The sequence below is a fragment of the Somniosus microcephalus genome, chromosome 7, assembly GCF_052327205.1.
Source record: "Somniosus microcephalus isolate GS21.2 chromosome 7, FLI_Smic_1.0, whole genome shotgun sequence".
NCBI lineage: Eukaryota > Metazoa > Chordata > Chondrichthyes > Squaliformes > Somniosidae > Somniosus > Somniosus microcephalus.
In genome coordinates, this window is record NC_140993.1 from 199,706,837 (window position 1) to 199,720,640 (window position 13,804).

The 13,804-nt window shown below is 39.8% G+C and overlaps 1 protein-coding gene across 1 annotated transcript; it reads right to left on the reverse strand.

The window, feature by feature from the left end:
- Positions 1 to 3,392: 3,392 nt before the first annotated feature.
- Positions 3,393 to 13,223, reverse strand: LOC147115067 (tumor necrosis factor receptor superfamily member 11B-like). Its single transcript, XM_085993315.1, has 4 exons — positions 12,881 to 13,223; positions 8,931 to 9,303; positions 7,975 to 8,157; positions 3,393 to 5,993 (listed from the first exon to the last, which is right to left on the reverse strand). Exons 1-4 carry the CDS (start codon positions 12,896 to 12,898, stop codon positions 5,665 to 5,667), a joined length of 903 nt encoding a protein of 300 aa, XP_085849441.1. The 5' UTR covers positions 12,899 to 13,223; the 3' UTR covers positions 3,393 to 5,664.
- Between the last annotated feature and the right edge of the window lie 581 nt (positions 13,224 to 13,804).

The following is a 13,804-nucleotide window of genomic DNA, read 5'->3' on the forward strand; positions in this document are numbered from 1 at the left end:
TTCTGGTCGCCATACTATAGGAGGGATGTGACTGCATTGGAGAGGGTGCAGAGGAGATTCACCAGGATGTTACCTGGGCTGTAGTGCTTCAGCTATGAAGAGAGACTGGACAGGCTGGGGTTGTTTTCCTTAAAGCAGAGAAGGCTGAGGGGGGACCTGATTGAGGTGTACAAAATTATGAGGGGCATAGATAGGATAGATAGAAAGGAACTTTTCCCCTTAGTAGCTGGGTCAATAACCAGGGGCCATAGTTTCAAGATAAGGGGCAGGAGGTTTAGAGGGGATTTGAGGAAAAACTTTTTCACCCAGAGGGTGGTTGGAATCTGGAACTGACTGCCTGAAAGGGTGGTAGAGGCAGAAACCCTCACAACATTCAAGAAGCATTTAGATGAGCACTTGAAACGACATAGCATACAAGGCTACGGACCAAGTGCTGGAAAATGGGATTAGAATAGACGGGGCTTGATGGCTGGCGTGGACACGATGGGCCAAAGGGCCTCATTCTGTGCTGTATAACTCTATGACTATGACTCCAACAGGAGGACATTGACATCATAGTCCCCGAGGTTCACTGCTCCTAATTTGGTCCTTGCTACAATCGTTCTCGCCCAGGTTTCCTGTTTTCTCCAATGCTGCCATTACCCCTTTCAGCAGCATCAGGCTTTAGATCCTGTTGCTGCACCAGCTCTCCACCTCTCCTCCAACCATTCAAGGCCTTTTGGGGGCCTAACTTGCATCTGTGCCAGAATTTCCTCCCCGCCCCCCTCAGTGTTTCTGAGGCATTGCTGGCTAGATTTACAAGCCTGCAAGCCTCTCAACATGCTGATTATCCAACCCTGCCAATTATGTCAGGAGCAGCACCAGGACATTATGGTCAGTAGAACTGTTGCCCATCTCACTTCCGGTAGCGCAATGTCGCCATTGGAGGTTCAGGCCTGTGGAATTCACAACACCGAAGAAGCCCATTTGTGCAGGTGTTAGTTCTTCAACAAGGGGTGTCTTCTGTAATCCCAGCTCCCTGTCCTTTCTCTTTATCCTTTTATATTCTTCCTTTTCAATCACACATCCAATTCTTTGTGTGTTTCATCTTACATGTTTACTGTAAGCGCACATCTGTTTTAACACTTGCAGCAATGGGTGCATATAAAGCCAGAAGACATGAAACATGCTATAGAGTTACGTAATGATATGTAGGAAAAAATGACTACATGCTGTAAACAATCCATTTTCAGCTGTTTTTAATCAAGATGGTTTCTAAGTGTCAGTGCTCTTCTTAGGCAGTCCCTCAGAACTGAGGATGACTTGCTTCCACATTAAAAATGAGTTCGCAGGTGACTGATGAGTCCAATGCGGGACCTACAGTCTCTGTCACAGGTGGGGCAGACAGTGGTTGAAGGGGCGGGTGGGTGGGGTGCTTGGGTTGACGTGCGCTCCTTGCGCTGCCTGCGCTTGGCTTCTGCTTGCTCCCGGGGAAGAGACTCAAGGTGTTCGGCGCCTTCCCAGATGCTTCTCCTCCACTTTGTGCGGCCTTGGGCCATGGATTCCCAGGTGTTGCTGGGGATATTACACTTTTTCAAGGAGACTTTGAGGGTGCCCTTGAAGCGTTTCCTCTGCCCAGCTGGGGCTCTCTTGCCGTGCTGGAGCTCCGAGTAGAGCGCTTGTTTTGGGAGTCTCGTATCGGGCATGCGGACAATGTTAGATAAATACAAAAACATACCTTTTCAATCCAAAACACTAGAGACCCATGTAGAAAATATAGATTTCAATTGTGTAATAATACTAACAAGATTCAGTAATGTGAACTCGTTAATTTGGCATTGATAATACTGATAAACCATTACACTAAATATAAAGAAATAAAGAACTTGCATTGGCCTCAGGATGCCCCAAAGCACTTTACAGCCAATGAAGTACTCTTGAAGTGTTGTCACTATTTTAATATAGGAAACACAGCAGCCAATTTGTGGACAGCAGGTTCCCACAAATAGCAATGAGATAATGATCAAATAACCTGTTTGTGATGTTAGTTGCGGGATAAATATTGGCAGGACACTGGAGAGAAGTCCCTTGCTCTTCTTCACAATAGTGCCATGGGATCTTTTATTTCTACCTGAGAGCGCAGACAGGGCCTCGGTTTAACATCTCATCTGAAAGACGGCATGTGTGACATTGCAGCACTCCCTCAGTTCTGCACTAAACTGTCAGCCTGGATTTTGTGGTCAAATCTCTGGAGTGCGACTTGAACCCACAACCTTCTGACTCACATAAGATTAAAAGAAACAGATGTGATTAAAGTCAAGTTTTCATTGGAGGTATCCATCATTTTCTTTTTGTTCCTAATTTTTGTGGGGAAATGCTTACATTGTGAGCTACAAATGCAACCACAGTTTATTTATACTTTTGTTCAACATGAAATACTACTGATATGAATGCACTACATGGATTTCATCAAATACTATTGGTGTTAGCTAAGATCCAGAATTCAATTGGCCAAGGGACCCACCAGTATTCACTTCTGTGCCTGCAGCATGGCACTTACTATCAGATTCTCTTAAAGTCTGAACTTTCCATACATGTAACCTGCATTTGGTCCATGATAATAAAACTGACAATTAAATGTGATTGTGAATTTGTAAATGTGTAATTAAATTCAAAAATATTTTTCTAGACATTGTCTGTACTTACATCGTTAAATATATTACTGACAACTTTGAATGTTTAGTGGAATATTGTCTGTATTTACATCATTAAATACAATACTGACATCTTTTGCAGTCTCTAAAAGTGGCATACGGTGTGCTTTGTAACAATGCTTTTTGAATGAGAAACACATATCACAGAAACCCCACAATGCAGATAGAGGCCATTTCAGCCCATCGAGCCTGCACCGACACATATCCCACCCTATCCCCCTAACACTAAGGGTCAATTTATCATAGCCAATCAACCTAACCCGCACATCTTTGGACTGTGGGAGGAAACCAGAGCACCCGGAGGAAACCCACGCAAACACGGGGAGAATGTGCAAACTCCACACAGACAGTCGCCCGAGGCCGGATTTGAACCCGGGTCCCTGGTGCTGTGAGGCAACAGTGCTAACCACTATGCCACCGTGCATATAAATGAAGAGTTTGAGGCAGCTGTTAACCATTATCAGAAGATATCTTTCAACTCTACCTTATTAAATCTTCACCCATCTGGCTTTATATGAAGACTTTACAGGGCATATTTTTCACAGCCCACAGGCGTGTTTCTCTGTTTTAGAAATACAAAGCCTTGCTGAATCCATTACCTGGCTGTAGCTCCATATACTCAAAAGTGATGCTCTGCAAGCAAACGTTCACTGAAATCCTTTTCACAAGCCACTCTTTTCAAAATTGTCCTTTCCAATGCTGCTGCACCCAAGTGTAAATGTGCACATCAATGTTTAAATTAAGGTGATAAAATTAAGCCTAGCAATTTGCATTATTCTAACTATTATCAAAGAACAACAAATTTGAAAAAATGCAAGTTATAAATTTTTGCCACTTCTAAAAACATTTTTATTTCGAAATATTCAGCCCTATTTGTAAATCGCTTCCACTAAGGTTTGTATAAGAGGATCACTATATTTAGGGAAGGGTGTTCTTTCTTGTTTTTCTTGTGCTACCTATTGAAAATGGTATAATCAGTACAGGCAAGCTGCAGTTCTTTAGAAACGATTCAATTAATTTATTTTACACTAGCAAGGGACCTTATCTGAAAGTAAGGGTCCGCAAATAATATCACAGAAAAGGTCGTTTTCAGATAAAGAAAACATGCATATAAGTATCATCTTTTGTATATAATATACCTTTGCTGGGGTTTCCAATCTTAACTAGGCCAAAGGAGTAAATCTGAAGGGTGCCACTCTGGACACATCTGCATCCCATAATGTCAGTTCTGGAGTGGCACTGTTAGCATGGGGGAGCAGTTTGGTTATCCACACTTTTAGCTAAGGAATACTGTATGGCATGAGGAGGTATGTGGGAGGGGGGGGGGATGTTGAGAACATTCTGACTTTTGAGCAAATCACTTACTCTTGTTGTGGGCTCATTTACTACAAATTGTTCTCATTGTTTAAAGCAGCTGGGAAACACCAAGCTCTTGACTATTCATAGAGCAATTTGATGAGCAATTGTGTCAGCAGACTGATCAAGTGTTCTGTATTTTTACAGCAAACATTGCTGCAATCTGTTATATAATTGTTATGATCTGTTTGAAGCATTAGTGTTGTAAATTACCACACAATTATATCTGTTGCAAATTTACAGTGTAGTTGATTTGTCTGCTACCACTATTGCTATAATTCAATAGCATGTCTCCATGAGCAACTGAGGGCCTAATGTTCCAGTGCTTATGAACCGAAAAGTCAGATTTGTACAGAAATTCCTGACTAAACCGAGTCTTTAAAACCAAAACACCTGTTTCAGAATACGTTCTCCTTTCCTTGCCTGTATCTGATCTGAGTGTTTAGGTTATGTTTTGTAGTTGCTTTATAACAATCACCACCATATCAATACCTAGTAGCTAGTTTCAGTTGAATATATGTTCATTAACATTCAGATGACCCTTCCTCTCAGCCCTGTACCAACGTTACCTTCTGTATTCTATCTGTTCTCAAATGCTAATTTAAAAAAATAGTACAGTAAAAAAATCAGTTGCAGTATTCAATACATAAGGATTAAAAATACTCAATGTTCTGGTTAACAGTTCCTTTTAGCGAACATGAAGATTTTGTTCTTTGATCTTTTAAGGTATTTGTGAACAGAACGGACAAATTCACCGACTGTACAGAATATGCACACCAGAATGATAATGTGGATTAGACACTTGCACTATAAAAAATGGAGAAAAAAACCACTCATGAATACAGCAGGATTTGGACAAGAAGGCACACTTAACAATCCTCAAAGCATGAAAACACATTCTACTGCAGTGAAGAATACAGAATAAAAACATAAAATTGAGAAACACTCCTTAATATAGTAAAATCTAGATGGTGAAATTATATTTGACAAGCCTGTGCCATCAAAGCATGAAAATAAATTGTAATATTTTGAAGAATATAAAAAGGAAATGACTGCTTCATTATCACTACAGTGGAATCTTAGTTAAATTCTTATACAAGTATGCCTACAAAAGCTTATCTCTGTAGTCACTCATTGATGGGGTAGCAGTGATGAACCATGATTTTCTGTCCAAAATATTTGCTCAAACTGTGCCCTCAGCAACTATTTTATTTCTGGGTAGTTTAACTGCGATGTATGTTATTTAAGGTGGAGAACTGCTGCTGAACAGGACCAGATATCACTCCGCACTGAATCACTCATTGTGTACTTTTGTTTACCCTACATGTTGACCTTTAGAAAACAGCAAATTAGTGGTTATGTTATGAATTTGTAATGCTACAATCTTACAACTATTCAGTGAATATTCAAAAGCTTAGTGTATTTTATTATAAATGAACAGACTACATTAAAATAAGCTAATGTGAGTATTATTAATACAATGATGCTTGAGAGGCAGTAAAACAGGGAAAGGTTGTGAAAAATAACCAGCACTTTTTTTAAACTAGCTTTCTTTAGTTAAAAAAAAGACCAGTTTGCTCAGAGCTGCATTCATATTTCCCAAACACTACTGCCACTAACTTACTGAAACAGCAGATCTTTCCTGCACTGCACTGAACCTACTTTTGAGGAACTTTTTTGCCATTTTTTTTGCAATTTTATTAAGTTTGGCAGCCCTCAGAATTTTCACTAAAGCTTCTGCGGTTACGCTTTCACTCTGGTGTATCTTCCACTTTTCAAGCAAAAGCATAATCTGCTGCTGCTCCTGCTTGTCGTTCCATGTTTGCAGCATACTCTTTTTGGTCATGTTGAGGAGTACCTTCTCGAGACGGAACACTTTACGTTGCCTGATTTTTTGTCGTGCTATGAAATTAAAAAGTGCTTCTTCACACTCTGAAATCCCCTCTGAAACAAAGAATAAAACCAAGTTTCATTTTGGGTTTTTTCAACTAAAAGGCTACATAAGAGCTTTTATATATGTTGAGAATAACGGTTGGTTAGGAAGCAGTTACAAAGTTAAAAAATCAGTTTTGTATAGTCATCAGCACCCTTTGGTTGTGTTACAGGTCACAATGTATTCTTTATCAACGAATTGGTGTTGATGGCAATGATATGAGTTACATGGAGAATAAGGAGTGCATCATAAATATCTATGCAGGCCACAACTGCTTTACGGTCACAGTGAACACGGTGGAGGTGATTAAAAAGTAAACTATGCTTGAGTGGTGAAAGCAGAAGGAGTCTTTGCAGCAACATGTCTGGCAGCAGCTTGGAAAGGAGAAAGCACCTCATTCTGAAGAAGACAGTCGAAATGATGCAGCAGCAAGTCCAGCTGAAGAGGAACATGCCCATAGATGGTCATCAAGTCCCCAGAACAGTGGGCCACAGAGTTTAGCAGCAATTGGCTGATGTGCTGCATGCAACCTGCACTGTTCAAAGAATACTGATTTCGCAGTGGGGCTGCCTGTGGCCAATCTGCACAAGAATTGGTCCCACTGCTAAATTCATGGGGTCCTTTTTTAGGCGTCCCAGGTGGATGCCTATAACAGGTGTTAGGCCCTTTAAATATGTAAATCAGGTGCCTAGCACCTGTTGAAGGGCCTCTTGCTGAAATTAGTCACTGATGAACGGGGTAGAATTCTTCAGCTGCCTGGCAGCCACCAAAGAAAGATAAGTAATTTAAAAAAAATAAAAGTCAATGGAACCAGGAGGAGCACGATTGCTCCTTCGATGCCACAGGAGTCACGATCGGTCCCCGTCCCCCCAGTAGCCTGCTCCAATTCTCCCCTCCTGGGGCTTACAAAAAGGCTGCTACTGGTGAGACAGGCGGTCCAGCATTGATCACTTCGCTCAGGTGAGCTACCTGTGAAGGCGCGGTCAGTGCTGGCAGCTTCTGTCGAGTTTGCTGATGAGGCCCGAGGACCAATTTCCATCGATCCTAGGCCCTCTTGGTTCAGGTGCACGTTGGTCACGCTGCGCTGAGCCTGAAAACGGCCCAGAGGAAAATCTACCCCATGATATTTATAGATTCATCAAAACTAATGTACAGAAGAAAGTATTGATGATAGCGTCCTAAGAGTGAAAGCCAGTGCTAGAACATATGCATTAATTAAAGTACAATGGTGGTATAATGGACTCAATAGGCAGATCTAAAATTCTCTGAGTACTATATAAGATCTGACTGTCATCTTGAAACAAGTAGATCAGTAGGAGGATACCTGTATGAGCAATGTTTTAATCTACTGCTAAATGAATACATTCCTCCACACCAGCAGAATATAGAATATATACTAACTCAGTACCTCCATTCTTCTGAATGAGGATGGCTGGAGGAGCTACAAATGCTTTCCAATCAGAAGAGAAACATGCAAGGTAATTTTGCCGAATGTCAAATTTTCAGTAACAAAAAAATGGTAAACAAGTTATTTTGTTCTGTGCATAAGCAGATGTTACTATGTTTGTTACTAGGTTTTCACAAAATAACAAGGTCACTCTAGTCATCAAAGCAGATGTGCATTCTACCTACAGTCACTGACATTAGCAAGTCGATATAATGCTGGGGTTCTTTCTACTTCTATGCGATTTAATGTGAAGATCTTTGAACATCGTGCCAATATAGTTCATATAAAACATGCTGCTGTGGTGTTCCTACCTTTCCATCACCTTTGAATTTACTGAACCATCATGGCCTAAAACCTTGAAAATCTGACTAAAATCACATCGTACTGTTGTATATGAATGCAAAACTATTTTGTCCTGAATTTTGTTTGACATAAAAATACAAAGCTGTTTCAGAGCTTGTTGCTTAACATGGAAAGGTACAACTGAACTATTACATGTGTTCCATTCAAATTTACAGGTTAAAGTAAAAAATCTTTTGAAATACCTCTGGAGCCATGGGGTTGGCAGGGGCTGCACAAATTGTCGTGCCATGCAGTACCAAGGATATCCAACTTTAAGCCCAGTTCAGTGCAGTTTGTGTGCCTCTTACATTGCGCAGTGGTAGAACTCACTGATGAAAAGAAACCCCGAGGGCATTTCACACAAATTGTATCTGTATATGGAGTACCTGATTAACAAAAGCAGGTAAGTGAATCTTACTTAAAGAAGTATACACAAAAATAAAAGACCACACAAACATAAGGAAAAACATTTGTTTCTCTGAGAATGAATCCAGCGTTAAAAATTCAATAAAACTAACAAATTTTGGTCCCCATTTTGGAGGGAGAATACACGCAAATCCTTTTTATGCACTCAGATCTATCAAAACATGGGGAAAGAGAAAGTTTCCGTTCATGAGTGCTCACATGCTCCAACCCTGTAATATAAGTTGTGCAAAAAAGATTTATAAAGGATGCTACCAGAACTGAGAGGTTATAACTATTAGGAAAGTCTGAACAGGCTGGGGCTCATTTCTCTAGCATTATGAAGGGGTTTGATAGGGTAGATGTAGAGAAGATGTTTCCATTTGTGGGGGAGATCAAAACTAGGGGTCATAAATATAAGATAGTCACTAATAAATCTAAGAATTAATGAGAAAATTCTTTACCCAGAGAGTGGTTAGAATGTAGAACTTGCTACCCCATGGAGTGGTTGAGGCGAATAATGCCTTTAAGGGGAAGCTAGATAAGTACATGAGGGAGAAAGGACTGGAAGAATATGCAGATAGTGTTAGATGAAGTACAGTCTGAGGATGCTCGTGTGGAGCATAAACACTGGCATAGACCAGTTGGGCTGAATGGCCTGTTTCTTCTGTAAATTCTGTGTAATTATCAGTTTTGTAAATGCAAGCAAAGATGTACATTTAAACTGGGCAGATTACAAGCATTTAACAGATTTTACCTGCAGTTTTAACTTTAGATCCAGGAAGACATTCTTTCTGCTTCACGCAAAATTCATTTTTCCAAAAGTATCCACCTTTGCATTCACACACTCTGTTGTGTGTTGCATTACAGTCATGCTTAACATACTGATTTGTTTTGCAGAAGTTATTGCAGTATTGACATTTTTTTAAGTAATTCCAAAACTGTGTATAATGATATTCTAAGCAGGGTGCACACAAGGTGTCATGGTCTTTTGTACAATGTATCTTCATATGTTGTCCTGGAGGGCAGCGGCTACAGGTTCGGGTTTCATATTGATAGGTAGGTACAGATGCCTTGCATTTCTCTGTGCTCGCATAAATAAAAAAGGCGATAACCAAGCTGAGCAGCCACTAAGGAGAAAGAAAGGTTAACTTCCATTATAGAGGCATTATCCATTTGCACAGTCATTGCAGCCCTACATTTAAAACTATGAAAAGAGAAGTTTTTCTGCTCATCAAGGCTAAATTGTATCTGTATACGGGTACCCAATTAACAGGTACTGACTTGGGAGGGGTGGTAGGGATGGGGGTGACATTGGTGGGGGGAGAGCTTCAACTCAAGACCTTCTGACTCAGTAGTGAGAGTCCTACCAACTGGGCCAGCAGGCAACAGTTGCCACTCATCAGCAGCAAATTGTAGACTGCCAACAATTTAAAATAAATAAAATAAGGGTGCAATACACCCTAACTGCAATACTGCAGATTCAATTTTATTAAAAGAGAATATGTTCTTTATTTGTCTTCTCCTGTATTATTTAATGACAGACAATGTTTTGTTAACATTCAGGAATAAAAAGGAAAGCAATCCTCTTCAAGTCAATAAAGCTGTTTGCTGACTGAATCTATGGTTGACATCATCAAAAGTTTTTTTTTCTCCACAGCGAATAGATTATGAATAGCTGACGCGTCCCTACGGGGAGTAAGCATTCCATTGTAATTGTACTGGTTACATATGGCAAATAAAATTGAATTGAACAGAAGGACTTCTTTTGCAGTACAGTGACATGACATGTTGGAGCCCTGTCATGCTGCACTCCAGAATAGTAGCATGCAGTTCCTGTTTCTCGCTCCCCACACATTGAGTCACCCATCTCAGTCATGATGCTACGGGGAAGTATTGAATGAAGCAAGCAATTTTTTAGTGTGATGTAGGAAAGTCAGAGACAGAGTCAATCATGACACATGGATTATATAAAAATAAACCCTACATTCATTAATTTATAAAATATGAATAAGAAAAAGTATTTTATTATATTTCAAGTGACCTTTTAAAATCAAATTATGATCTTAAATTGGCATTATGAGGTAAATGAAAAACAATATATCAGGATAGTAATTCAGGAATTTAGCTTGCTTGACACTGGAAAAATTTTATAGGCTAGATTTTCTGCTCATTCCTAGGAGGTGGGCTTTAATGTAGATATTTTAAAAATTATAACTAAGTTATTTAGATTTTGATTTTCTGAGTTTGGCAGGTCTTGCCCGTTGATTGTATGAACCCATACAGAAATTGTGCCCTTGATTTCCTGACATCTTTGGTGGTAGGTGAGGCTCCCCACCAGTAGTGCAAACTCAGAACTTTATCCTCAATATTTCTTTTTCAGGATATGGAAGGAAAATTTAGGGACGATAGTTTAATTTCAAAAGTGCTTGCCCAATTCCTATCTGAAAAATAGTTATAAAAGTATTTATTAAATATATATTCAAATGATAATTATAACATTATGTTCTTTCCCTCTACAGCCACTTTAATGGCACCATTCTCTGCAATGGGGGGCAGCACTACTGACCATCCTGGGAGCTAATCCAGAGCTGCTTAATCTCAGAAAACAGTCCACTGACTAAAGTCCCCTTGAGAACACAAGAAAAATTTGGATTAAAAAAATGCTTTGCAGCCTACTGGATCTCATCTTTCCAGAGTACCAAATCAGTCACCTTGCTAATACAGCATTTAGATGTTCTTAAGTAGTTAGATCACTAGCCATAACCACTCCAGCTGAAAACCCATTCAAGCTATTAATTACCCTCGTGTAAAGAAATATTTACTAACTTTGCACTTCATCACTCTGAACCTCTTGTACTCTTATTCCGCTATCCTGACGTATTTGACAATATGCTTCACAGTTATTTTCCCTATTCCGCTAAATAGATTATATCATTCTATGTGGTCCTCTCGGAGAAGTCTTTGAGGTTGAGGAGCCCTAGATTATATAATAATTCCTTATGGCTCTTTTTTCTGACACCAGGAATCAGCCTCACTGCTCTTTTCTGAACTCCCTTTAGGGTATATGTTGAGACAACTAGAACTGCCCTCAGGTATTCCAGGTGTCGGCAGATCAGAATTTTGCACAGCTTCAGCATGACCTCTGGGAATTTCAATTTAATTCATCTAATTATATGGTTCAACGTTTTATTTCTTGTATTTATTGTTGCCTCACACTGTTTAGACATGATGAATATTGAGTTACCTAACATCACTTACCTACCTAATTGCAAATGTTATCCCACCACAGAGTATACATACCCCATATTCTTACTGATATGCAATATCTTACACTTGTCCACATTGAACTTCATTTGTTACGGATCAGCCCAATTGTAAATTGTCAAGCTCATTTAGTGAGATCTTAGCTGCCTTGGGGATACTCAGCACATGGTCTCCCCTAGCTTGGTACCATGTAAATTTAACTACTACGTATTGAGCCTGCAATTCCAAGTTAATTGTGTATATCAGGAACAGAAAGAATGCTAGCTTAGACACCACCCCCCACCCCCGCGCCACATTGGTGGAATAGCTTGCCTTGCGACTATCCTCTGCTTTCTTCTCTTAGCCAGTTACTAATTCACATTCTTGTCTTAAAACCCACAAACCTTAGTTTGTGAAGGAATCCCTCATGCTGTATTTTATCAAAGGCCTTTTGGAAGTCAAGGCACATTACATCACATGGCTTCTTAACCCATCAAAAATATCTACAAAGTTGGTCAGGTAAGATCTAAACCCTTTTAAAGATCACATTTACTGTAATATTTTGGGTTATTTTCTTACCGATTCTCTTAATTTTAGTTCTGATTATTGATTCCATTAGTTTTGTAATAATTGAGGTAGTTGTCAGATAAAATTCTCCATTTATTAAAGTTTATTTTAATCACTGATGGATTTACAATCATCATTATGTAACAACAATTAATCTTTCAGCATGAATCTCAATGCACGGATAGCAGACAGCAGCAGGACACATGTCAGAAGTTCAAAAACCTGCTATCAACATATTAAAAATGACAACAGTATATATTATTTAAAAATAAATAAGAGATACACTACTGATTTCATAGCTGTAAAGGATATATTTTCCAATCAGCGCAGCTCAGGTATCGATACTCAATCACATTCCTTTGGGTGCTATTTTTAGACAGCTTTAGACCCATTAAAAAAGGAATGTAGTACCGGTGTGTTAAGCATTGGTATATGACGTTGCCAATCAGAAAACATGCCCTGGAATCTCCTGGATGGTTAAAATCTGCTCATTCTGGTAGTTTATAACATCTGAACCCCTCCATAAGATTTCTACCTTGTAAATCACTCCTTGGTGTGATAATAAACTATATTCCTATGTGCTAATCACAAATAATTTTGGACATGATTAGTTGTCCAGTCAATCGCACTTTCCTGTCGATTTACGTGGAACACAAGTAGGCACCTGGCTCCCCGTTTCACAACTTCACCGTCCGGTGTCATTTCGTGAATTACTTTTTGGTAAAACAGTGAAATCCTCCCGGGTACCCTGAACAATAACCGCTTCCAGGTCTCCACTACTTTATTTTACCAGTAGTGTGTTAAATTATTAGGCTCCCAATATCAGGGGTCGCTACATTTATCTGCAGTCTCTGACTCACACATCACTCTTCTGTCCGTCCAGTTACTACTCACCGCTTTGCTGAGCTCCATCTCGGAGGCTGGGATTTGCTGCTCCAAGTACTGTACAGTCGAGCGTTCGATGCATCTTGCACCGGCCTGGAGAGAGTTTAAACGCTCTGACAACGTGGTGGGAATTCCCCTCGTCTGACGGAAGCGTCGGTCCCTCCTCCCTAATCATGAGGTCATACTCTTCAATATTGATCACCAGCCCTGGCATTCTCCTGCCATTAATCTTTTTTTAAAACTTCCGATTCAAGAGTGATACATGTCTAACTGAGTGATCATCATTCCTAAACTTTATATCCATCAAGGCAGTTGACTAATCACAAGTAAAATGTCTAAAGACGAAAGATTTATGTGATGAAATATTCCATTCACCACTGCCTGTGACTGAGATCGGTTTCAGTGTCATTTCCCTTCCCCCAGACCTCATTGTATTGTGTACTGGAATGTGCTGTATTGTATACTGGAATGTGCTGGAATGTGCTGTGTGTAGGGCTCCGCCCATACCTGGCCCCGTTTGTAAGCTAGCTTCAGTCTGGCCTCAGTCTCCAGAAGGAAGACATCTCTCTCTCTTACGTGTTACTTTCTAAGTTAATAAAAGCCTTGTTTTTGTTCTGCTAACTTCGAGTCTCAGAATTATTGAGGCACATCAATTTATATGTCGCCTTTTATGTCCCAATGTACTTCATTGACTTTTGTTGCATGTCTTTTTATTGACGTGTAGTCACTGCTGCCAATTTGTGCACCAGGTCTCGTAAAGAGCAATGAGATGAGTTACCAGTTAATCTGTTTTGATGGGATTGGTTAAGGAAGTAATATTAGCTTTGGACACTAGGAGAACACCCTTGCTCTTCTTTGAATAGTGTCATAGGATCTTTTACATCCACATGAGCTGGCAGATAGGGCCTTGGTCTAACATGTCATTCAAAAATT

What these genes read in the sequence shown, in the direction of transcription:
- LOC147115067 (XM_085993315.1), bottom strand. An exon ending in ATCTAAAGTTAAAACTGCAG is followed by an intron (nt 8,158 to 8,930) that starts GTAAAATCTGTT and finishes TTTGTTAATCAG; the next exon opens with GTACTCCATATACAGATACA. An exon ending in CCAACCCCATGGCTCCAGAG is followed by an intron (nt 5,994 to 7,974) that starts GTATTTCAAAAG and finishes TCTTTGTTTCAG; the next exon opens with AGGGGATTTCAGAGTGTGAA.